This window comes from Lycorma delicatula, chromosome 2 (assembly GCF_047948215.1).
Source record: "Lycorma delicatula isolate Av1 chromosome 2, ASM4794821v1, whole genome shotgun sequence".
Lineage (NCBI taxonomy): Eukaryota > Metazoa > Arthropoda > Insecta > Hemiptera > Fulgoridae > Lycorma > Lycorma delicatula.
In genome coordinates, this window is record NC_134456.1 from 223,253,701 (window position 1) to 223,277,465 (window position 23,765).

Here is a 23,765-nt window from a genome sequence, read left to right on the forward strand (position 1 = left end):
ATTACAAAGCCTCTAAATAAACTTTTGCCTATTTCTATGATGAGCCTCCTCCACCAATTTTCCCAATATCATTTGTAGATATAAGAGTATAAACATAAAAAGCATAATAAATATATTCTCTGATCAGTATTCCAATGTCTTTTTAACTACTTCTTCTTCTTCTTCTTCTATAGACAGATCCTACAATTTCATATTCTTAATTAAATAAGATAAAATTCAGAGAATTCATAAGCTAATTTCCAAGAAAAACTAAATTCATTTACATTAAAAAATATAACAAACTAACTAAATTGTATGATATTATCAGTTACTAACTACCACACAAAAATGAAATGAAAAAGGCTTTCTTGCGTACTGAGGAAGAGGGATCCCAAGATAACAAAAAAAATACTATTTATTTATTAAAACATATACTTAACCCAGCAAAAATTATGAATCCACCTAAAGCAGTGTAGTTATATTCCTAAACAGTGTATCTAAATTATGCTTGATAAATTTTAAATAGTATGTAAAAAATACCGCTTCAATTCTTGCAATATTGATCCAAATAATTGATATTGCAAATATTTTTGTTAATAGAAAAATTCAGGATTCTGGAAAACCTTGCGTGAATGGGGAGTGTCCATCTGCGTAAGATTAGATTACGCCAGGCTGAGTTAGGCCCAAATGCAGATGTACGTGTCCCATTGATGCCCATGAGACTCTGCTGTGCTGAGTTCTTGCCACCCCCTTTCTAACAGGCGTTCCTGCAATTCCCACCAGAGATTTTGCTTATGGCTACTTTTGTGCTAATGGTGGGTCCAATCTTTACGTGTTGTAGAGAGGGAATGGTTTTAGTCCCAACATTATCATCTGTGTGGGTGGATTGTATCTGTTAAAGATTTCCCCTCCACCAACGTAAAAAAAAAAAAAGACATTTTATAATAAATAGCACTATTCATTCACATAGATATTAATTTACAGACAACCAAATATTTTTATTAGTTTTATAATAGTCATCTGAAAAAATTTATAATCTAAAAACCAGGTTTTCTGTCACTCCACCAGCTCCACCATTTTGAACCATGGATATCCCAAGCTTTATTAAACTCCTCTAGTCTGCCTATAAGAATAAAGAAAAAGAAATAAACAAGACAATTAAACTTTTACTTTTTGTTAATATTTTACAATCTTTGTTTAACAACAAAAACAGATGACATAATCTTAAAAGAATTAGATCTGAAAGCAGATATACGTAACAGCAAATGTTAATTTAAATCGGCCAACATGAGACCCATTACATATTGATGACACCAAGAATTATATCAATATTATTATGGTTACTTTTACGTATACTAGTTATAAAGAGCATTTTGTAGCAAACTCAGAAATAAAGTAGTTAGTAGTAAACTCAAAGTGTTAGTACAGGGTGTCCCATATAAAACGCAACCCAACCTTATATTGGTAGGTATTGAAATAATAAAAAGGCATGTGTAAATGTAATTTTTATTATTACCATCCATTACCTTGCATTTAGAGTAAATGTTGTAAGTGGCCGCCATCTTCTTGAATACAAGCTTCGATTCTTTTTACAGCGTTTCTTGCAACTTTTTTCAAAGTTTGTGGCTGGATATTTAATACAGCTTGTTCAATATTGACTTTCAATTGTTCAAGTTTTCGTGGTTTGTTGCTGTAGGCTTTTTCTTTGAGGTAACCCCGTAGAAAAAAATCCGCCGCAGTCAAATCTAGAGATCTTGGTGGCCACAAGCCTCGACCGATAACACGATTACCAAAGAATTCCTCGACGAAATCAGAAGTTGAACCTGCATAGTGCGATGTCGCACCATCATGTTGTAGCCAGCAGTGTCTGTCTTCCTCTTCCAAGAGTGCAATGAACTGAAATAAAATATCCTGATATCGTTCTGCATTAATGGTGTACTCGAAAAAAATAGGACCGATTATTTTCTTCCGCGATATCATGCACCACACGCCCGACTTCTGCGGGTGTAATTGTTTTTCGTGATAAACGTGGGGATTTTCAGCGCTCCAAATTCTACTGTTTTGGCTGTTTACGTAGCCATCCAAATGAAACCGTGCTTCATCTGTGAAAAATAACGAATCCATAACATTAATTCCCTCACGCAGAAATCGACGGAACCGTTGACAATATTGTAGCCATTTTTCTTTGTCAGGCTCAAGAAGTTGATGAACCATTTGAATGCAATAAGGTCGTAATTGTAATTGTTTGGTCGCCCGATGAACAGTTGATTTAGACATATTAATTTCAGCAGACAAACGTCTGATCGATTTATTTGGCGAGGCGAGTAATCGATCTTTGATTGCACTGACTGTATCTGTATTCAACACTGACGCAGATCTGTTGTGTTCCTTGTTATTAACAGAACCGGTCTCTCTAAATTTTGCAACTAACCTTAATACTGATGTTTTGTTAGGAGCTGGTTTATCTGGATACTTATGGCGAAACAAATCTTGCACTGCAACCGCTGATTTCGTACTGAAGTAAGACTCAACAATGAAAAACACGTTTATCTAGCGAAAACACCATCTTGTCTCTAGCGATACACTGAACGTTATGATTGCATTGTTGTTACTATCGGTAGTGTTCTACTGTGTCGCCCCGATGTTCAGATGTTGAACGAGTCCATTTGAGTAACGAGTAAGGGAGTAAGCTTGACTTTTGAAATTTCATGGATGAATGATTGATGGGTTGCGTTTTATATGGAACACCCTGTAGTAAAAATAAATTTCAGAAAATATGTTCTGATTACACATAAATAAAAATGACATGAGATTAATGAATAAAAGCTATAAAACAGTGATTTCTTGATTAAACTGCAGAGTTTAAAAATTCTAACAGGAAAAAATAATAAACAAAAGCTTTAAAAATCTTTTAAGATTAATTTGTATTATAAAAAATCATTTAATAACATATATTCAAACTTTTATCTTCAAAATCCATTCAATTTTAAGTTAAAAAAAGGCAGAACAGAACATTATGAATTTTTCCAGTCATATTCCACTCGCTACACTATAAATTGTAAAAATATACAAGGCCTTGAGTTAACTTAATAAAGTAAACATACAAATAAGCTCACAATGACAATTATAAAGAACTTTACAATAAAATTCAATTTTAAATTTGAACAATAATTTTTTAATACAAACACATTACGCATATACGTTGTAAGAAAATAATTTAAACAAACATTAGCTGTGGTAAAATGCAAAAAAGATGCGAATGAATTACTCAGATTTGACCAGTCACTAGAAAACAGGTATACTCTACGGGTTTGGCAATTAAAGAATTACAAATTAAAGCAAAGAATTACAAAATTTTCCTTTAATAAAGAATAAATAAAGAAAATAAAAATTAAATAAAGAAAAACAAATTAAAGTTTGTAGTTTTTGTAGGGTAATGTTGCATCAGAGAAGTAGTTTTTCTCATGTTTAGAGAGGAAGGAGTTATCGGTATGAAATATTAGGAATAAAATTTCTTGGACTGTCAAGAGATACAGAAAACAAAGGGTGTGGGAACACTGTATAATAATCATATACCAGATTAAGCTTCTGAGATTGTGCTAAGACACCAAACAAGGTGAGAAGAGACCGAAGTGATGTGGATTTAAAAAATGATATCAGAAGACATTGGCTGAGAAATATATGAAAAAAAGGTAGGCAAAAGAAATAAAAGAAACTGCGACAATCTTAACATTACAGACCTTCAACCCAAGGCCTGCCTTAAAGGTTTTTGAACCTCACAAAATCAAAAAAATTAATTATAGAAATGAACTTTATTACCTGTAATTTTAATAAAATAACTGAAAGAATTAAAATGTATTCACTGAATACCAATCTTATTTAACTTCATTAATTATTTGTCAAACTAGAGAAGTAAACACAAAAAATTGAATTTAGTGATAGATAACAATTTAAAAACTTCCTATACCAAATGGACATATCTCAATTTTTGCCTTGTTTAACAACCTAACGTTTAAATAACGTCATAACTATTACTAACGTACAACTATTTATAAATAAACTACAAAAAGGACTGAAATATGATCACACAGAAAAATGCTTAAAAAAGTTAGATCTTCCATAACGAAAGTACATATTGAAATATGTCCTTTACAAACAACAAAGATATTTGTACGTTTAATTAAAAATATTGTTTATACTGGACTATGACCCCTCAATTCACTACACATATGAAATATTGGCTGAACGTGAGAAAAGCTAGAGAACTCCTGCTTTATACCAACTGTCTGAAAAAGAGCACATCAAGTAATCAAGAATTTTTGCATGTTCCTTCTCTCCGCATTTGGGATTCTCAGCAGTTTTTCTTGAAATAAATCCAATCATATTCACTTGTAGTGTACTTGCCGATTCAAACAAAAATGAGAACTGTGCAAACTCCGATCTTCTTTCAGAGACTATAATCCATAAACATTATCAACAAATATCTGTATCAGATGTTAGTGCAATCGGTTCCAGAAAATTCATGATTTTAAACATGAATTGCAACTAATGACCTTTAATTTAATTAAATAATTACAATGAGTAATTATTTAAGAAGAATGAGCGAAGGTAATATAAATTTTTCAAAAAGTCAGGTAGCTGCTCAAATTGGAAAATCTGCTATCAAAGATGTATGTTATCACTATTTTAAGCAATTTTAGAAATGCTGCCTACCAATAGAAAAGTTCCTGCAAACTATAAGTGCTAGTAAAAATAAAAATAAAATAAGCGCTTGGCAAAAAATACAAACAGAGAACAGAGTTCCATCTAGACATGGAACTACGTAAATAAAAACAAATTAAAATATATAACATACCTGGATCAATATTTTTGTAATTTTCTGTACGCTTTTCAACACCTAAAGCATCTTTGATAGTTGTCACAGAATACTCATGGTCGCCTAAACTACGAGTAACAGTTTTTGTTTCAGTACCATCTGAATCTTTTACAATTTCTTCACGTTCAGTCGACTGAAAGATAAAATAAAATATTGAAACCTAAGTAAATAAAGTCATATTTATACTTAAGCAAAAACATAATACATGAACAATTAAGCTTATCGATCTTATTAAATCTGGTATAAAAGAATACAAGCCCAAGCGAGGATTCAGATGGTTTTTTTGCAATGAGCTTTAGTATTCTAGAGAACTCTTGCAATAATTCTGCTAAAACATTACTATGAATAAGCTTTTTACTGCACTTAGTGAAAAATATTAGGTATAACTTTCCAAAACCAATTATATCCTTTTAAGTTAAATAAATTTTTCCCATAAATGATAAACATGTTTTTTCACAACCTAGCAAAATTAAACGAATTAAAAGAACTCAATTAAAAGCAAGTAAAAGTAGGTTTTAAACATTATAAAATTATTAGTATCTACAAATTCATACTGCAAATGAAAACCAGACTTAACCTTAATGTAATGGAATGGTGGATCCTAGATTTTCAAAAAAGAAACTTAAAAAGAAAATAATAATTTTATAACTCTACAGATACTTACACCATCAGCGCGACGAACAAATCTGGTTACTACAGACCTTCCAGAAGAAAAACTAAATGTATCTCTGTTAGGTACCAATGATTTTGCGGAATCATTGGGAGTCCAAATTGGAATTGGCGAGTCCTTCTTCTCTAATGCACGACAAATATCTTTTGTATCTACCCTTTAATAAAAAAAAAAACAACTAATAATTAAAAATTACTTTATTATTAATATTAATGGAAATATAAAATATACACAACTATCTTACAACTCTTTAGTTGTCTAAAATGAATACAACAACTGAGCCGCTTAAGAAATTAATAACGAACATAATTTCTGACGCACAAAGATATCCGATTAATTACATTTTCAAAATATAAATTTCAATATAACTATTCTTCAAATCCACTATTTTTGTTTCACTTGTCCATTATATTGTGCTTATACAATTATATTGTGCTATTATAAGGTACAACCAAATAACCAAAATGTATCTACTACTAACTGAAAAATTAATCATTGACTGTTACCTAAGAATACCTATTTTTCTTAAGGGAGTGGAATACCAATATAAGAATAATTGTTTTGTTCAGTGGTCTTTCAGTTTGAATTTCTAGTAGCTTAAGCTACCTAAAAAAATATTACACCATCTGTTATTATAAACTATATAAACAATATAACATAACATATTACAACATTATTTTTTCTATGATTTTATCCTTGATAATTTTTCTGTTTTATCTTATGGAGAACTAAGTTTCATTGAATAACATTTAATTAGTTTAATAGAATAACATTTCAAAGATAATAAGTTATATTTATCAATACAGACATGCTTTATTTTGTCTCTTGTACATTAAAACATACATATATACGACCAGCCCTGGTTCCAGACAATTTTGATTTTTTGTAGCAGCAGTCGCCTTAGAGAATATGACACTATCGGTGTGACCATAATAATTTCTTTAGGGTATTATCGATGCAGCCATAATATTTCTCTTTAAAGGTTTACAGAAATTAAGTTTATAATAAAAAAAAACATAACTGAAGTACAGAAGAAATTCCTTTCATTAAAATTACACAAATTTAGTTTAACGATATATATATTACTGTAATAACATGGCTAATTCGGTTTATGACAATAATAGAAAAGAAAAAACATTAAAAAGATGAAACAGGTTCTCAGATTTGTTAATAGATTTTTATAATGGAAATAAATGTAGAATATGAAAATAAGTACTGAAAACAAAGGTGTAATTAATCTTGTATTTCAAACAAATGAACTGCCATTGAAAAATACTACAAATACCAAATACAGGTTTTAACTCAAATTTTGTTTACTACCTCTAAAAATGCTTGCTACTTGAAATATTCATTCAGCGAATCTCCTACACAATTTACAGCATCATCTAAATGATCAGCTGGAAAATTTCTTCCATCATAGTCTCATCTGCATCTTTTGAAGTAGAAGTATTAAGCATGCTTATCCGGAATTTCTTTCTTCCATTCATTCTCATAACCTTTTTATCTTCATTAAAGTAAACATCAATGTCAATACCCATCTGCTGACCTAGTTATACAATTTCGTTTTCAGTACGGTTTCTTTCATTCTTCCTCAGGTATCCCAAAATCATCTTTCTTAAAACAAAAATTAGATAAAATTTATCAACATCTTTCATCAAATCCATACTGCGTTTTCGTCCACACTAATCCATGCTTCCTTTACATAACTCACTACATCCATCAAAGAAAGTTTTGAATTTTTTGTCTACATTTTGAACACGGTCAATAACTGCTACAAGAATAGTCATTATTCTACAGCAATAATGAAGTTTAAACAACTGAATTATTCTAAGACTTGTAGTTTTAGCCAGGAAAACCCACCGGGTTGATCTAGTGGTGAATTCCTCGTATCCTGTAAATAATCCTGTAATTTCTAGTTTAAAGTCAGAAATAATACAAAAACATTTTTGACTTAAACCAAATAGGTAAAGGAATATATTTATTTTGTAATTTGTTTTACTTTAAAAAATTGTTGTTAAAAAAATACAATAAATAAAAATTCTAATGAATATTTTATTTTCAATCAAATTAAATAACAATACTTACTCTCCATCTAAGATCGTATCAACTTTATCAGATGGTGATTCTATACTTCTAAACTCAGGCTTTAACAAATGTTCACGCAAACTCTTTTGTGATTCATTTGGTCCTTCAATGGCTGGAAATTGTTGGCTGAACTGATCCAAAGGTGATTGTTCTATCATTGGAAACTCATTTTCATTAAAATCTGAAAACATATGAATTCTAAAAACTGAACTGTTTGTTAAATTATAGCATAATAATTAATATTACTGTTATTACTACATATGTATAAATAAACTTCATCTGTACATCCTCTTTATTGTATAATCTTCTACGAGGTTCCTACTAAACTCTATTCTATCCTCTTTAAAGTACTCAGAAACTACATAAACAAACAGTGTATAAAAAATAAGGCTGGAAATGTTTTATTTTAAGTTTTAGCCAGAAAAAATTTCCCTCTTCTTTGACCTTAGATAAAACCTAAGACCTAAGATAAAACAGTGGAGTGTTACACTTACATGCCAGTTTAATAGATTAAACTTATTTGTTGTTAATTTTAACAACAAAACAACACTGAATGTTTTTATAGAAATCTCTGTGAAATCTAATAAGTTTTTTTTTACAATTTTAACTTTCTATGAAAAAAATTAACAAAAATTGGAGAAAGACAAAAATTTTTCCATAAATCTTGTACAATATTTTAATTTTAAACAAATTTATGTAAAAAAAATTCAACATTAAACATCCCATAACAGTAAATAAGTAGAGATAGAATAAGTTTCAATAAAAATAAGAGAGACAAATTTAAAGTTGTATTCCAAGCTGAATGGAATACAAAACAAATTTGTCAGTAAAATTCATAAACGTTTTAAATTGTGTGACATAGCTACATTGATGTTATGTGTAATGTGCTGCAACCTAGCAGCAACATTGAGTAGCAGCCCAGTCAAAACTACAACCTAACAATTTGTTTCATCATCATACTATGCCTGTTTCTGTTACCAAATGTTCCATGTGCTATGGAATTTTAATTGCATTTAGAATGAGTGATTTTTATAAGCAAAATATCGATGTGAAATTCTGTTTGAACTGTGAAAATCCTTTACAGAAATAAATTATGCCAAATTTAGTTAATTTCACATCTGGCTAGCATCTCAATTTTCTTAAACCCTAGGAAAATGTTTAGTGTACAGACTAAACAAGTTGACTAGACCAGTCGTTAAGAATGACACCGATCTTTTCTTTTCATATTAGGTGATTTATCATTCATACATAGAATCGTGACCATAGTACACCGCTGCAGCAACAATATTTAGAAACAGAACTTACTTTTTGGGTATACTTTCCACATTTCATTACAGCACCTTCTAGGGAAATAATGATCATTACTAAATCAATTACTATGGACAGACACACAAACAATTTTTTTCAAAAAACATTTTCTGAACTTTTCTACAATAATCTTTTTACACACGGTGCATGGCATTGGGACTAATTTTTTTGCAATTATTTATGTAAAATTATAAATAAAATCATAAATTACATTCAACTAAGTTCAATTCTGCACCGCTTTGTCTCCGAAATCAAAAAACATTTTTGACTTGTTACAACCTATTTTGACATATACAAAGGCTCTTCCACACCCATGTTCTTGTGAACTATTTACATAATTCTAATCAAAAGAATACCATAAAGAGGACTGTAAAGTTTGGCGGGAATCAACCTGTATATTTTATCGAGAACCGATAACTTACATACTTAACAATAAGCATTTAAGGAAAAATATAAAGCGAGTACATTTTTACAAAGTAAGTCAGTACACAAAAAAAAAGAATTCCATATGAATTCTATAAATTACTTTTACAAATTTCCTATGTAACAAAATAATAAATTTTTTTTAAATGTTTTATATTAAATTGAATATATATTTGTTTGCATATTCAACAATAGAAAATTGTTACCAGAATTTGTCTACTTCTTTTTTAATTTAACTCTGATAGCAAATTCTTCAGTTTTTTAAGCAAACCCTTTTTCAGTTATCCCACACTGAAACACCATGTAGTATGAAATTAGATCACAATAGACAGTGAAAAGTAACTTGCTATTTAACATATTACAGTTTTCTTCTATTAAAGAATTCCCATACCTTTTAACAGTTAAACCGTCTCTTAATAATAGTACTGGATTAGTCTTATTTTAATTTAAATCTAATCCTCCCAAACCTACACTTTCCAAAGCTTTGAACTAAGCCTCAATCTATAACTTAAAAAAAGTTTTTTTTCAGTTAATAACCGAGATCATCCAATTTTTGGCAAAACGTGAAACACTTCCATTATTGTAAACTAAAAATTTATTTGTTTATGGATGGATAGATTACACATACAAATTTTCCACTAACAATGTAAAAGCAGTGAGAAAAACAAGCATTGTTCTAAAAGGTAGTTTATGATTCAACATATAAATTACACATTAAAAATACTTAGTGTAACCAATCTTAAAGGTAAAAAACATTTAACATTCCTCTCAATAGTAAACTAACTTGCCATAAAAATCCCTATTAAGCTGGTACGTAGTTAACTAACGTGTGAGGTTCCTCCTAAGCTGAGATGTTTCAAAGAAAGATTTTTTTATAATTAGAAAAATAAATTTTAAAAAACCAAATTTTTTTACCAGAGTTAAAAAATGAACTAAACTCTTGAAAAGGTTCCAACATATGAAAGTTCTTCAACATCTCATTCATCTGTTGTTCAAAATAGCGATGTATTTCAAGAGGATTTGTGTAGACATTAAAACTGAAAAAGTTTCCGTGATTCCTGCAACATTAAAAAGTAACAAAAGCGAAATAAATATAAAAAGTATATAACACACATGAGACGGTTTTTAAATAAACATACTGTTAATTTTAAAATTAAATTATGCTTATAGACACAAAATTAAAACTCAATACATGCCATTTGAATGCAATTATGTTCACCTTATTTAAGAAAAATGTCCTCATGGTGACCATTCACCAATTTGAATGCAGTTCTCAAGTCTCTTCTTGAAAACCTTCATCAGACAGGCCAACATTTCTGAACAATTTCTTGAATTATGGCATTCTTAACTCGTCCAAATTGCAGGGTCTGTGGTTGTAGACACGGTTTTTGAGGTACCCCCACAAAAAATACTCACAGACTGATAAATCGGAAAATCTTGGAGGCCACAGGACATTGCCGAAACATAAGATGATATGTCCAGGAAATGCGTATCGAAGAACTGCCAATGAATCGTTTGCAGTGTGTACGTAGCACCATCCTGCTGGAACCAAACATCTTTTAAAGTGATTCTTTTCTTTGCAGTTCTAGCATGAAAAACATTTGAAGCATTTGAGTATAACAAGCCAAATTAACAATGACATTAATGCCATTTTCTTCAAAAACATACGGTCTGATAATGCCAAAGGAGCCAATAGTGCACCACACAGTCACTCGTTGAGAGGGCAGAGAACACTGGTGAATGATGTGTGGATGTTCAGGAGCCCAGTAATGCAGGTTTTGCTTATTTAATAGTCCCATTCAGATGAAAATGAGCTTCATAACTCATCACTAATCTTACATTTTCATTCAATCCCAAAATCACTTGCATTCTGTAAACAAAGTCAGAATCCGTTAGATTCTGACTTTGTTTGCTATGTTTTCTGGTGACATTACACTGCATTTCAGGCCTTTATGCTTCTTATTTATAATATTTCCAGTTGATGTTAAACGGTCCACCCATCTGAGGATTGTGTTATGATTCAAAACAGCTCCATGCCGGCTGAGATTGAATTTAATATGAAAGAGTCACGGTGCAGTAGTAATAGATTCACCGCTTCTAACAAAACTGTCATATACAAACATCTGATGTTGCAAGTTCCACAACTCCATTGTAACTGAAATTGTGTCTTGTTAGGAGCAGAACCATCCCCACCGTGAAATAGTCCCTCACCATGCTCTCAGTACTAGCAGTTCAAAACTGTCCATCTCCCATATTTCACCCAGAACAGTAACCCAAAAAATCTTACATTATAGTATTATAACAGAGTACTAGAATATTTGTATGATCATTTAAAATAATATAGACAATACAAAATCAATCATACTTCAACAGAATAATTCTGATGCATGATTAAAATGTAGTTACATGAAAAAATTAATACCAATACATAAAACCGTAATACAAATTACAAATGTTAATTATACCATCATGATGATAAATTCCACAGGCACCCATCAAATTAAAGTTAAAAATTCATATCTACAATAGTAAATAAAAATGAGACATCATTTTATAGAGTTCTTACAAAGAAAAAGGAGTTTCTTATAATGTTTAGCAAATAATTATTTTCAAGTGAATAACAGTTTGCCAAATCCTAAAGAGAAGTCTGGAAAGTTTCAAGTCATTTTTGGTAATATTATAATAAGATCAGTCTTGAAATACTTAATATCTTTCAAGCAACTTACTATATCATTCACAGTATATTCATTTTTGTTCAATATGTAATGAAGATATAAACTATCAAAATGTGTCTTCTGATCATTTTATAAATAAATACTAGAACATATCAAGCAAACTGTAAAGATCATTTTTTTTATGAAATTACATATTAAATAGTAACATTAAAATAAAAGCATTAACTAAACTGTTCTGCTAATATTTGCACCTCGGCAATAATCTAAAACTAATTTTAATTATATATTTAAATTTCAGATGTACAACAACTTGGACAATTGTACAAGAACATATGACACCATGATGAAGCTAAACAAATCATGCACATGAAAGTAGACAGAGAATCATGTATTTAAACAGAGAACTGTTACTTTTGAATAAAAAATTTATTGACATATCATAATGAAAATAAAATATCATAATAACAAAATAAAATGATTGTAATCCTTAATTATACAAAATGATTGGTAAAAATTGGATGGAAAATAATGGTTATTCTTAAAAAATAAATGGTTTAAACTTCACAAGTTAGATGTTTTCAGGAATTGCATTCCACTTCAGATTTTTTTGTTTGTTATATCGTCTAATTCACAAAAATCACTAAGCTCTTTATCAACATTTTAAAACCTTCTTTCTAATGTGCCAAATAAGTTGTACTTTTCAATTGTTTTTATTTAAAATTTCACTTCTTTATTTAAACAATTTAAAAACTACAAAAGGGCTGGACATCCTAACATCAACAACTAATAAAAATATCAGACATTGAAATCAATAATAATTGTATCACTATTACAGAAGTCCAGCCACTTCTGAAAAAGCGGGAATATCTTATGGCTCATACAAAATAATTTTGATTGACAATTTTGGTACAAAATAGCTAGCGACAAAATTTGTTCTAAAATTATTCAATTTTCAACTGAATCAACATTGCAGAACAATCATTAGCTTACACTGCTTATGGATCAGAATTACTCAAACATATCATATCAGATTATGAAACATGCTAAACGGTTTTATATTGAAATGAAGCTCCAATCTTCATAACAGAAGCTTCCTGAAGAACCAAGAAAAGCATATCACGTTCAATCAAATGTTAAGATTCTACTTACTGTTTTTTTTTTTCTATTACAATGTCGTTGTCCATTATGAATTCTTACTACAAGCTTGTACAGTCAACTATCAATATTACTTAAGAATTTTACCCCGTTTATGTCACGCAATCTGCAATAAAGGACCACAAATGTGGACAAACATTTTTTGATTTTGCACAACGATAAGGTTCCCTTTGTATCATACTTACCTCCATGGAAAGTGTCACGTCTGAAGAATACGCATCCTGTGTATTCTCTATAGCATCCTGTGTCCTTAACTTGTTCCAACCGATTAAGAAACATTAAAAGAGCAATGATTAGCGATAGCAGATGAAACAAAAAGCGAACATAAGAGTGAACCAAAAAACACTTTCCACAAATGTTTTGAGGATCAGAAGAAACACTGACGTAAGTGTCCATTTCTTGGGGACTACTTTCAGAGGAAAATATCAATCTAGAAGACTAAGTAAATTCTTTTGGACGTAAATTAATTCTCATTATATTTTGATCATAAAAGATACAAAATTTTTAATCGATTAGTCAATATGTAAAACTCACCTAAAATCATTGTCGGAATCATCACCTTCGTTGGTATCCCAAATAGGATTCCGAAAGTCATTTCTAAATTCAGAATCTGCCTGGCTAAAAAAAAAAGGAAAAAAGGAGTAAATAAGTAAATATATAATTACATTTACAGTCTTGCAGGACTATTTTTTGTTGTGTTCATTTATTAGCAACTTACACTATTTTAATAAACTAACCATCACCTAATTGAATTTTAAAAATATTACCTCAGAGGAAAATTTTTAATTCTGCATGGTTTCCTATATAATAAAAGGTTTACTACGAACCAAAAATTTGTTAAGTTCAAAAGTAACCAGTCACATAATTTATTAGATGTAACAAAACGAGAGATGAGTATCAGATAATTAAAAGATCAAAATATTTCATTATCATTAAAATTACACAAATTTACAACGTCTAAGACAACAAGTTGACGGCTAATACCAAAGATGAATACACTTACTAAGAAAGAATTAAAAGCGATTCGCATACTTTAATATCAGCTCATCATAAACAAGCGATGATGAAGTTACTACTAACAGGTAGTTATTTCAGATTCAAATATCTAGGAATATTAAGACTCAGACATCACAAGAGCGCTCATACAATTTGCTTACGCAGCTTTTACCTTACTACCTAATAGGGATTTGACAGTAATTGCCAAGGGAAAATAGCCCATGAAGATTTCTCACTACTGTCATGTCGATGGCCAAAACTACTAGCCAGATAGTCATATGCGATCGATACTTTTATGAATACCATCATAAGACAGCGTTGCCTAGAGCTAGATTTCTTTTGTTTTTTAAACTGGCATTATGAAAATAAAGAAAGCGACTACGGTAGTTATATGCTTAACAAAATACAACAAACGGTAAAGACAATTTGAGCAATTACAAAACTACCACAAAACAAAGAAAGGTTATTGATAACATCACGATACTACGGTTAGGTGATCTATTTATATTTCACCAGGTGAATTATATTTCACCTATATTATATTTCACCAGGTTAGGTGATCACCAGTATATTTCACTGAAATATCACAAAAGTAGAATCGAATGAAACAAGTTCCAGAACCGTATCTGCAGTAGTTTTTTTATAAATCTGGGGTGAAAACTAATAAATTGGGGTAAAAGCCCTTGTTTTTTGTTTGATGTACAATAACACAAAAATTTTTAAATAAAACTTGTAGAGAATTTAATTCTGAATAAAATGGTACAAGATAATTTTTAAAAAATTAAGAGAAGTTACAAAAATTCGAATTTTATTTAGAAACAGTATATTACTACGTTTATTAGAAAAGTATTTATTTAATGTAAACGAAAACCAAATTCTTTTTTGGTGAAGTGAAAATTGTGTAAAAATAAAGTTTATTGTTTAAAATTGCTGTTAATTAAAAAAAAAACTGAAAATTACGCAATTGTAAAATTTAAAAAAATAAAATTACTTCGATAATTTTTTTATTAATGATAAAAATAATATAAACTATTTGAAAAATTATTATTTCAAAGTTAACAATAAAGTAAGTGATGAACAATGCGTAATACTATACTAGTGTTTAAATCATTCTGCAAGGCATATTAAGTATATCAGGTACTGTGAACTCCGTTGTCGTTAGCGAAGATCTGTAAATTTTAGTTTGAGCGTGATCGGTTTGCCATTGAAGTAATGCCGTACTTATTTACAACAGAGGAATACGCTAATATGAAATTTATTTTGGTTGTATGTAATGGTAATGATACAGCTACTGCAGTAGAATATTAAATATGTTTTCCGAATCGCAGGATTCCAGGTTCCAAAACAATTAGCGCGACTTTTTGCAATCTTCTACTTTAGTACCAGATACTTACGATCAGTCCAACACACGGCTGCTATTGATGAAATTATTATCGATGTAGTTGAGCGCAGTCCGGCGTCAGTACCCGACGTCTTTCTTAAGTGAATCGGAATTTCATATTCGATGGTTTGGAGGACACTTAAACAAAACAAGTTTTATCCATATCATAAACAGCCAATTCAACATCTACATCCAGGAGACGGTCCGCTTCGCTCGAAGTTCTGCAACTGGTGCAATACAAATCGAAAATTCTATTATAAATATAAGTTAAACGACGACGCAAATTTAAATGAGATGGCGTCAACAACTTACGCAATGAGCATACATAGGCAGAAGTAAATCCTTATGAAATGGTGGAAGGCAATTTTTAACACCGATATAGCGTCAGTGAATGGTGCGGTAGAGCAACAAAAGCGGTACAGAAGCGTGCCACGAAGTATATTGAAAATGACGGGCTCATCTTTGAACATTTATTATTATATGCAGGTACAAATGATGCATTTTGGTCCAGCCTATACTGTTTCTAAATAAAATTCGAGTTTTTTCAAACTTTTCTTTGTTTTATTTAACTTATCTTATTTTTATTCAAATTATACCATTTTGTTCTGAATTAAATTCTCTACAAGTTTTATTTAAAAATGTTATGTTTATTATCCATTTAATAAAAGTTATTGTACGTCAAACGTAAAAAATCAGGGTTTTTACCCCAATTCATTGATTTCCCCCCCCCCCCAGATTTATCAAAAGTACTGCAGATATGGTTCTGGAAGTTATTTTATTCGATTTTTCAGGTTAAAAACCATAAGAAATCACTAATTTTGTTTCTTAATTTACGCCCTAAAAATTTCAACGACCTCATTTCACCGGGGTAGCTGAAATCCGAGCGAAATCTTTCACTAGCCCTAACTCGCAAACGAAGTATTTTAGGACGTATGTTTAAAAATCTTTTCCGTTATTTTGAAAAGTAAAATAGATTAAGAAAATCCCGATAATTTCGTGATACTCTGTATACATGGAAAATTTTTCTTCTAAATTAGATCATTTACTACATTTTTCCCATATATATGGGCAAGAATGTATATTTGTCAGTCATTTGAAACAGAAATTCACAGAAACAACTAACAGAAATAAAAGAAGCACACAGGTGAATAAAAAAAAAAATGAATAGAAAGAGTAATTTAACATTCCATAATCAAGTAAAAATTGTACACATTTATATATTTTCAATACGTTACACATTATAATTAAAAAAGATAATTATAAATAAATCAAGAACACACTTTAAAATGCATAATTAATTTAATAAATTAATGAATATATTTATTACAAATGACAATTATAATGATATATCAACACATTAATTAATGAACTTTTAAAACTAAACTTTGTTATAATGTAATTTTTACTGCTTATAATGCTCTTAATTTCTTAAATTATTTTTAACCAGATTCTGAATTATACAACATATACATTTGTTGAAAAATATTTTCTTTTTTATACCTTGGCAGATTATCAATAGATGGGCCAAAGCATGATAGAATCAAGTCTGTAGGTAAAGTAGATAGATGTGGGTCACTTATTTCACAAGTCATACTGACACTCCTGGGCTACCCACCCGTAAGGATCTGTTTAAAATAGTTTGATTTTAAATAATTTATCAAATATGCATACAATTTTTTAGGAATCTAGAAAATTTCTAACAATTTATTAAATGAATATATTTAGTATAACATATTTAGTATGTTATATATTTAATATAACTATAATTAGTGCATTTCATAAAAAAATAATTAATTTTACATACTGTCAAATCTAAAAACTAGTGCCAGTCTTAAAATCTAGCTACTTTATAAATCTGTAGTTGCCTAATATCCTTACACAACAAAACACTAATAAGGATATTAATTTTCAATCTAATAATTAGTTTATATCCTCCTCTATGAATCATGAGACCTTGCCGTTGGTGAGGGGGCTTGAGTGCTCAGGGATACAGAGTAGCTGGACTGAAGGTGCAACCATATCGGAGAGGTATCTGTTGAGAGCCAGACTAAGGAATGATTCCTGAAAGAGGGCAGCAGTTCTTTCAGTAGTTGTTAGGGGCGTGAGTCACAATGACTTAAACGGCCGTATCAACATCACTCAGTCCTCTGAGTACTGCACAGCTGAAAGCAATGGAAAACTACAGCTGCTTTTTTTCCAAGAAAATGTGGCTCTCTGCATTTTCACATAGCAATAATGGAGGCGCCTTCCTTGGTAAAATATTCCGGAGGTAAAATAGTCCCCCGTTCGGATCTCCGGGTGGGGACTACTAAGGAAGGGGTCACCAGAAAATTAAAAAATAACATTCTACGAGTCGGAGCGTGGAATGTTAGAAGCTTAAAAAAGGTTGGTAGGCTAGAAAATTTAAAAAGGGAAATGGATAGGGTGAATGTGGATATAGTAGGAATTAGTGAGGTTCGGTGGGAAGAGGAAGGCGACTTTTGGTCACGTGATTTTAGAGTAATTAACTCAGCGTCAAATAATGGGCAGGCAGGAGTAGGTTTCGTGATGAACAAGAAGATAGGGAGGAGAGTGGAGTATTTCAAAACGCATAGCGATAGAATCATTGTAATAAGGATAAAATCAAAACCTAAACCGACAACGCTTGTTAACGTTTATATGCCTACAAGCGCCCATGATGATGATGAGGTAGAGTGTGTATACGAAGAGATTGATGAAGCAATTAAACACGTAAAAGGAGATGAAAATTTAATAATAGTTGGAGATTGGAATGCAAGCATTGGAAAAGGCAAGGAAGGAAATATAGTGGGTGAATACGGGCTGGGCAAAAGGAATGAAAGAGGGGACCGACTTATAGAGTTTTGCACGAAGTATAATTTAGCAATTGCCAACACCCAATTTAAAAATCATAATAGAAGAATATACACTTGGAAAAAGCCAGGCGATACTGCAAGGTATCAGATAGATTATATCATGGTTAAGCAAAGATTTAGAAATCAACTCGTTGACTGCAAAACTTACCCTGGAGCAGACATTGATAGCGACCATAATTTGGTGGTAATGAAATGTAGATTGGGGTTTAAAAACCTGAAGAAAAGTTGTCAGATGAATCGGTGGAATTTAAAGAAGCTTGAGGAAGAGGAGGTAAAGAAGATTTTTGAGGAGGACATCGCAAGAGGTCTGAGTAAAAAAGATAAGGTAGAAAATGTAGAAGAAGAATGGGAGAATGTTAAAAAGGAAATTCTTAAATCAGCAGAAGCAAACTTAGGCGGAATAAAGAGAACCGGTAGAAAACCTTGGGTTTCAGACGATATATTGCAGCTGATGGATGAACGTAGAAAATATAAGAATGCTAATGATGAAGAAAGTAAAAGGAACTATCGGCAATTAAGAAATGCTATAAATAGGAAGTGCAAACTGGCGAAAGAAGAGTGGATTAAAGAAAAGTGTTCAGAAGTGGAAAGAGAAATGAACATTGGTAAAATAGACGGAGCATACAGGAAAGTTAAGGAAAATTTTGGGGTACATAAATTAAAATCTAATAATGTGTTAAACAAAGATGGTACACCTATATATAATACGAAAGGTAAAGTCGATAGGTGGGTGGAATATATTGAAGAGTTATACGGAGGAAATGAATTAGAAAATGGTTTTATAGAGGAAGAAGAGGAAGTTGAGGAGGATGAAATGGGAGAAACAATACTGAGATCTGAATTTAAGAGAGCATTAAAAGATTTAAATGGCAGAAAGGCTCCTGGAATAGACGGAATACCTGTAGAATTACTGCGCAGTGCAGGTGAGGAAGTGATTGATAGATTATACAAACTGGTGTGTAATATTTATGAAAAAGGGGAATTTCCGTCAGACTTCAAAAAAAGTGTTATAGTTATGATACCAAAGAAAGCAAGGGCAGATAAATGTGAAGAATATAGAACAATTAGTTTAACTAGTCATGCATCAAAAATCTTAACTAGAATTTTATACAGAAGAATTGAGAGGAGAGTGGAAGAAGTGTTAGGAGAAGACCAATTTGGTTTCAGGAAAAGTATAGGGCCAAGGGAAGCAATTTTAGGCCTCAGATTAATAGTAGAAGGAAGATTAAAGAAACACAAACCAACATACTTGGCGTTTATAGACCTAGAAAAGGCTTTCGATAACGTAGATTGGAATAAAATGTTCAGCATATAAAAAAATTAGAGTTCAAATACAGTGATAGAAGAACAATTGCTAACATGTACAGGAACCAAACAGCAACAATAACAATTGAAGAACATAAGAAAGAAGCCCTAATAAGAAAGGGAGTCCGACAAGGATGTTCCCTATCTCCGTTACTTTTTAATCTTTACATGGAACTAGCAGTTAATGATGTTAAAGAACAATTTAGATTCGGAGTAACAGTACAAGGTGAAAAGATAAAGATGCTACGATTTGCTGATGATATAGTAATTCTAGCCGAGAGTAAAAAGGATTTAGAAGAAACAATGAACGGCATAGATGAAGTCCTACACAAGAACTATCGCATGAAAATAAACAAGAACAAATCAAAAGTAATGAAATGTAGTAGAAATAACAAAGATGGACCACTGAATGTGAAAATAGGAGGAGAAAAGATTATGGAGGTAGAAGAATTTTGTTATTTGGGAAGTAATATTACTAAAGATGGACGAAGCAGGAGCGATATAAAATGCCGAATAGCACAAGCTAAACGAGCCTTCAGTAAGAAATATAATTTGTCTACATCAAAAATTAATTTAAATCTCAGGAAAAGATTTTTGAAAGTGTATGTTTGGAGTGTCGCTTTATATGGAAGTGAAACTTGGACGATCGGAGTATCTGAGAATTAAAGATTAGAAGCTTTTGAAATGCGGTGCTATAGGAGAATGTTAAAAATCAGATGGGTAGATAAAGTGACAAATGAAGAAGTATTGCGGCAAATAGATGAAGAAAGAAGCATTTGGAAAAATATAGTTAAAAGAAGAGACAGACTTATAGGCCACATACTAAGGCATCCTGGAATAGTCGCTTTAATATTGGAAGGACAGGTAGAAGGGAAAAATTGTGTAGGCAGGCCACGTTTGGAGTATGTAAAACAAATTGTTGGGGATGTAGGATGTAGAGGGTATACTGAAATGAAACGACTAGCACTAGATAGGGAATCTTGGAGAGTTGCATCAAACCAGTCAAATGACTGAAGACAAAAAAAAAAAATTAGTTTATAGTTCTATTTAGTTACTGTAAAATTCAAAACATTTGAACTTATAAAGGCAATCTTATAACCCAGAGTAGTACCTAAAACGAAGAGTACAGAGCTAAATTTGGCAAAACTATATAAAGTATACTGCATAATAAAGGATAAAGGTTCTCCATTAATACAATACAAGAGAGAACAGTGTTTTAAACAATGGTAACAAAGTAAGAATATTGGAATAGTTTTAACTACTGCAAGACTTTTAACTATCAATGCTATAAATTTCCACTAATATATTGTGGCCCTTCTCATATAATGATACCATATTGTTTGTTTAGTCAAATGTGGTCTGATAACAAACAAAATTTTTTATCAGTCGGCTGGATAGTACATTCATCTTTCCATGTACTTGAGATTAATAATCTTTTTTATTACTTTGTATGCTTGGAGAGACAGATGGAAGAATACAGCTGCTTGGAAAAATGAAGTAGTTGGAACCTTCTCCTCTCGCTTTGATTTTTAATTGCATGTTAACCTGTTTAGCTTTTTAAGTAAATTATATTAACTAACCCAAAAGGTTTCCATGTTAATAGAAAAAAACGTAAAAATGCCTAACACATTAATTACTATTCATTGAAAATGGTTCATATAAACATTCCAATAAAGCAGCACACCTAACCTTGACAAAATTCATATAAAAAAAAAGCTTAGGTACTTTATTTCTAAAAGAAATCTACTAGCGGAGATTTACGAGGTATTGTTCACATATTACCTTTTGAAAAGAAAATTGAAAAAAAATAAATAGTAAAATATGAAATTTTAACTTTATTTTCTACTTAGAACCTAGTCAAAAAAAAAAAAAATATATATATATAAAGCTAAGGTAATGATCCTAGCTTTACTTCGATATTCTAGAAATATGGATATTCATATAATTTTTTTTTTTTATACAATTTAGCACTTACTTTGGAGTAGATTCACGACGACCCGCAAATATTTTGCGGAAGAAATCAAAGACACTCATAATTGAATTTCGCACGAATACTTATCGCTTTCAGATCTGAAGATTCTAGAACACAACGCGGACTGAAAAATCAAGTTAAACGTAAAACAGACAGTGCAAATAAAAACCTTATGAAATCTTGCCAAGTATTACACAACGACACTTCTCAAACCTGAAGACAACGTTCAACGCGACGAAACGTCAGAGCATACAGAATGAACTATAATTTCCACTTATTAATGTGATGTATTACCAAAATTTCGCATTTTGTGTCCGTATAAAACGACTCAAATGAATGTAGTGTTGTGATATGAATGTTGTACTGTATCTAAAACGCAAGATATTTCGTCGGCAGAGCTTAATCACTAGTGACTGTTATATCAGCTGTTTTCGTTTTCATTGTCAAGAGTAATCAATTATGTGATTCGTTTACCGTTTTACACTTATTGGCTAGATTTAAAATGTTATCCCATGTACACTTTACGTAACAAATAAGCTTTTACGCAGAATAAGCAACAGTAACTGGAATATAAATTTTGACAGTTTTAAGTATTAATTGTTATTTTAAATTTAACATCGTAACTGTTACTCAAACTAGTTTCCAATGTATACTAACCGTGCAAACGATGTTGCAACATCGATTACCTCTTCATTTTATTTTGCCTATTCCAGATTTTTTCGGTCCTGAAAATAATATTAATTAGATTTTTAAAATGCATTTTAGAAGTTAATTGACAGTAGCAACCTATCAAGCTCTTTTTATAGATGGTTAATTTATTTATATAGTACTACACGTTTTAATTTAATAGATTCAAAATGGACTTTTTGCTATAACTGCAAAGAAAAATAAGAACGCTTATTAATTGTAGATCGTTTTATGATTTCTGTGCGAATCCTCGATACTAGACCACTCTAAGAGAGCAAATAAAAATTTGGCATGCTTTTCTAGGAATTTTTTATCTCTCTATGAAATAACACCTAACTTTACTTTCACAGTAATACGTTCACAATACGTAAACAACATAACCAGCTTACCATCGCCATTATCCAAATTAGACTTGCTTATTAATTTTAAAAAAATATAGAAAAATAAGCCAATATATTATTTATTAGCTTGTAACACTGTTTTAACAGTTGTAATGGCTTTTAAAATACTATTATTTATTTATTTTAATAGGGAATTTTTTATTATCTAAAACCAATATAATTCAAAAAACTAGTCAAGTTTAACATAAGACAAAAACTAAAAAATTCAAACAGGTAAAGTTTTTATAACTTTAATTTTAAAATCAAGTCGGTTAGCCTTCACAAACTTTTCAACAATAAGTATTGTATTGTATACGGGCAGTAATAATAGTATTTAAATGAAATAAATCTGTACCTTTCAACAGTAATAAAATGTACAAATCTTTTATTTCGTAATATTTTACCCAATTCGCATTTTAAACAGTTAATGACCAATTCAATCAAGACAATATGTATTGGGTATACTCGTATCCAAATTAATCAATATAGTTCTAGAGACAATTTAAGTTAGACCACTTAATTTTCAGTATTGATCTATCAATAAGCAGAATTTATAACCCGACAAAGTTAAATTTCAATTTTAGAACGATTAACAAAAGTAAATTTTCTTTATAGAAGTTCATTTTACAGAAACAATTTTCAGCCCCTAAGACTGTTGATTAAGCTTAAGCAACAAACTAGTATTATATAAAACAAGTATCTATCAGAATTTAAACTTCTGACAGGATGTGATTTTCACATCCTCCATACTGCTACTAGAAAATTTGGAAACATGAACATACAGCAAGGTAAGAAATACTATTGTATCATAAATACCAATAATCATATCAAGAAAGCAATACATTACTCATCAAAGATTTTACCAGTTTAAAATGTTTGTCTAATATTGATATTTTTAGCAGTTTTTCTGCTATTAGGCAGCATTTTTATGGATGGGTGTTTTTTCTGTAGTGAAACTTTAAAAAAAAAATAAGCAGAACTTAATGTATCGATGAGTGTA

General features: G+C 30.6%; 1 protein-coding gene across 1 annotated transcript; it reads right to left on the reverse strand.

Moving 5' to 3' along the window:
* Nucleotides 1-916: 916 nt before the first annotated feature.
* On the reverse strand, nucleotides 917-22,304 carry LOC142319681 (uncharacterized). The gene is made up of 7 exons (XM_075357229.1): nucleotides 21,702-22,304; nucleotides 13,706-13,789; nucleotides 10,257-10,399; nucleotides 7,611-7,791; nucleotides 5,520-5,682; nucleotides 4,835-4,988; nucleotides 917-1,102 (listed from the first exon to the last, which is right to left on the reverse strand). The coding sequence occupies exons 1-7, from the start codon at nucleotides 21,758-21,760 to the stop codon at nucleotides 1,017-1,019; spliced, it is 870 nt and encodes a 289-aa protein (XP_075213344.1). The 5' UTR covers nucleotides 21,761-22,304; the 3' UTR covers nucleotides 917-1,016.
* Between the last annotated feature and the right edge of the window lie 1,461 nt (nucleotides 22,305-23,765).